General features: G+C 37.1%; 2 protein-coding genes across 3 annotated transcripts in view; one reads left to right on the forward strand and one right to left on the reverse strand.

The window, feature by feature from the left end:
• LOC104767533 (pentatricopeptide repeat-containing protein At3g15590, mitochondrial-like) overlaps positions 1–1,445 on the reverse strand; it is a 4,869-nt gene extending 3,424 nt beyond the window's left edge. Inside the window, exons 1-4 of the mRNA XM_010491545.2 lie at positions 1,328–1,445; positions 1,156–1,222; positions 447–1,032; positions 5–350 (exon numbers count right to left, since the gene is read on the reverse strand). Of these exons, the coding sequence (XP_010489847.1) occupies positions 5–350; positions 447–1,032; positions 1,156–1,184 (961 nt within the window). The 5' untranslated portion in view covers positions 1,185–1,222; positions 1,328–1,445. The remainder of the gene's footprint in view (positions 1–4; positions 351–446; positions 1,033–1,155; positions 1,223–1,327) is intronic.
• Positions 2,141–2,742, forward strand: part of LOC104765390 (protein ANTI-SILENCING 1-like) — a 4,619-nt gene continuing 4,017 nt past the window's right edge. For both annotated transcript variants that reach the window (XR_763874.2, XM_010489085.2), the window contains exon 1: positions 2,141–2,384. The gene's annotated coding sequence lies outside the window, so the exon portion shown is untranslated. The remainder of the gene's footprint in view (positions 2,385–2,742) is intronic.

Raw genomic sequence — 2,742 nt, forward strand, 5'->3', positions numbered from 1 at the left:
CGACTCGGCTTGATGTTTTCTTTCTCCATGAGTAACAAAACATCAGCTATCTTCTTCCTATCATGCATACTGTAGAGGAGAAGCAACTGGTTGCAAGCAAACACGCTTGTTGGAAATTTTAGTTCTCTCATTTTGCTAAAAAGATCTTCAGCTTTGTTCACATGGTGCTTAAGCACACAATTAGCCAGCAGGGTTCTGTAAACTACTTCTCCCCTGAAAGATTCAGGAATATCCTTCAAAAAGTTTTCGGCTTTTTGTAGACCATGTACTTTGGACACCAAATCCAGTTGAGAAGCATAATTAGCCTCTGTGAACTCAAATTGCTTATTAGCTCGCAACCACTCCCACAGCTGTAAAAACCAAAGCAAAGACATACAAATTAAGAGAGTTGATAGACAAGACAATAAACAATGTGGCAACGTAGAAAATGAGAAAATTTATACTACCTGCAAAGCCATAGCAAAGGATCTGCGTTTACGCAGATTGTGTATAGCAAGAGAAACCTCAGCTTGACTCAAATCTTTACCTTCTTTGACCCATTTTTCAAGAACATGTTTCACAGATTTATAGGCAACAATAGATTCATACAGCTCAGAGCTCACTCTTTTCTTAGTTGTCTTCCCATCATTTGAATGCTCCACTTCAATTCCAAGACCACTGTCAGACGCATCATCAACATCAGTACCACCAAGCTCAGACTCGGATAAAGAATCAACATCAACAACAACTCCCTCTGTTACATCCCCAGAAACAGGAATCACCTCCTCTAATCCAGACAAATCCTCATCCCTTACAGCAGCATCCTCATCTCCTTTGTCTTCTTTAGCATCATCAGCTATAGAAGAAAGCTTATGGATGCCAAAGAAGCGTGAAAACACATCTCTTGTGGAATAGAGTCTGACTAAACCTTGAGATTTATGACAAATCAATCCAGTTGATCTAAAGACCCTTTCTTTGTCACAACTTGATACTTCTAATTTACTAACCGGGCCACTAAATGTAGTAGTGGATGCAAAGTTATAACTCCGAGTCCTAAAATACACAATTAGCAAAGAAAAAAATAAAAACTTTCAATCCAAATGAACCGTAGAAAGATCTAAAATTTGCTTTCCAGTAAATTCAAGAACTCTAAAAACAAATGAAAAAAGCAGTTACCTTCGGAGAACCCTCGAAAGCGAATACATTAGTTCCTTCCTTCCCTCAATCAATTGAGATCAGAATCCTGAAGAAGCACACACAACAACAACAACAACACAATAAGATTCGAGAGTGATATGATTGAACATCAAGGCGTAAAGAAATCAAAACCCATTTCTCGAGTACTTACAATTTCGAGGAGAGTTTTTTTTTTTTTTTCCGCCGGAGAAAAAAGTGTGATCCTTTTGCTTACTAGACGACAAAGAAGCTTTCTCAGGGTTTAATGACTCTCTCTCTCTCTGGCCTCTGCTAGGGTTGCTAGGGTTTATACGTGTGCCAATGAAACACTACTCTTTTTCTTTTTTTCCCCAAACGTGTGAGTGTCAGTGGTTAAAGGGTATATTTGTCAATTTCAATACACAAAGGGGGATGTTTCTCTTTGGTGCCAATCTCAAACGTCCAAAAAAATGTTTGAAATTCATGTAAATTAAATATATAACAATCGCTTAGCTTAGCTTATATTTACCATCCGAGCGAGAGACAATAATAATAAAATGTCATTCGTTGAAATTTTAATGTTTTAAAACTCCAACATAGATCATTCGTATGAATTTATGTCTTTGAAAAGGTTACATAATTTTATAGAAGAAGTTTGCTTAATTTGTATGAATGTTTGGTGCACAAAAGAAAACTCTATGAATTAATGTTTTTTAATCATTGCCAAAAGGCCCAAAACAAATTATCAAAAAAAGTTAAGAGGGGTTAAAAATAAAAATAAAATAAAAAGAATACTAGTAATAACCTGAAATGACAGCTGCCTATATTTTCCAGCTACGGTAATATAGCCTTAATAGGGAAATGGGTTTAAGTTAATTGTGACATGTAAAAGGATTTAATAAGTTAAAAAAAAAAATAAAGTGTTTAATTTTAAAGTAATACTAGTTGAAACACCAATCAGAGTAGTCAAGAAGAGTTAAAAACTTGCCAATTAGAGTAATTAATTCTTCGTAATTAAGCTAATACCAGAAATTTCCATGAAGCATCTTTCCACCGTCTGCTTCCTCACTCCTCATACTTTTTTTTTTTCTTCCAGAAACCCTCGTCGCTGCGAAACGCTTCCGACCGGCGACCTAAAATCGTACGGCGTCTCTTTCTAGTCTACACGTGTTTCGAAGCATCTACAGCTCATCGTCTTCGTCCTGCCTCTGCATTGATTGTACGGATCGACGACGAGACTCAGCTTTCAGGTAAAAGCTTTATCCTCTCCTCTCTTCTCTTCGAATCGTCGTTCCTTTTTTTTTTTTTTTGATTTTTAAGAAACGGTGTCATGAGCTGATTTTGTAAGTATCCGAAGCAACGTCCGTACAGTTTTTTTTTTTTTCCGTCGTCGCTGTTAACACGTCGAGGTGTTTTCCGGTTGTGGGATTTCTGATGAGCGGTGCTAAAACCACGATGTGTTGTGCATATTCTCACTTGTATTTCGAGTTCACTGCTGCATTCATGAACATTCGTTGCTTTTTTTTTTGGTTTTGTTTGGAGAGCTTACGAACGAACACTATATAGGGGGGGGGGGGTTTCCAAAGTTTTTGGGGCTTTTGGAAATTT

This window comes from Camelina sativa, chromosome 19 (assembly GCF_000633955.1).
Source record: "Camelina sativa cultivar DH55 chromosome 19, Cs, whole genome shotgun sequence".
Taxonomy (NCBI): Eukaryota; Viridiplantae; Streptophyta; class Magnoliopsida; order Brassicales; family Brassicaceae; genus Camelina; species Camelina sativa.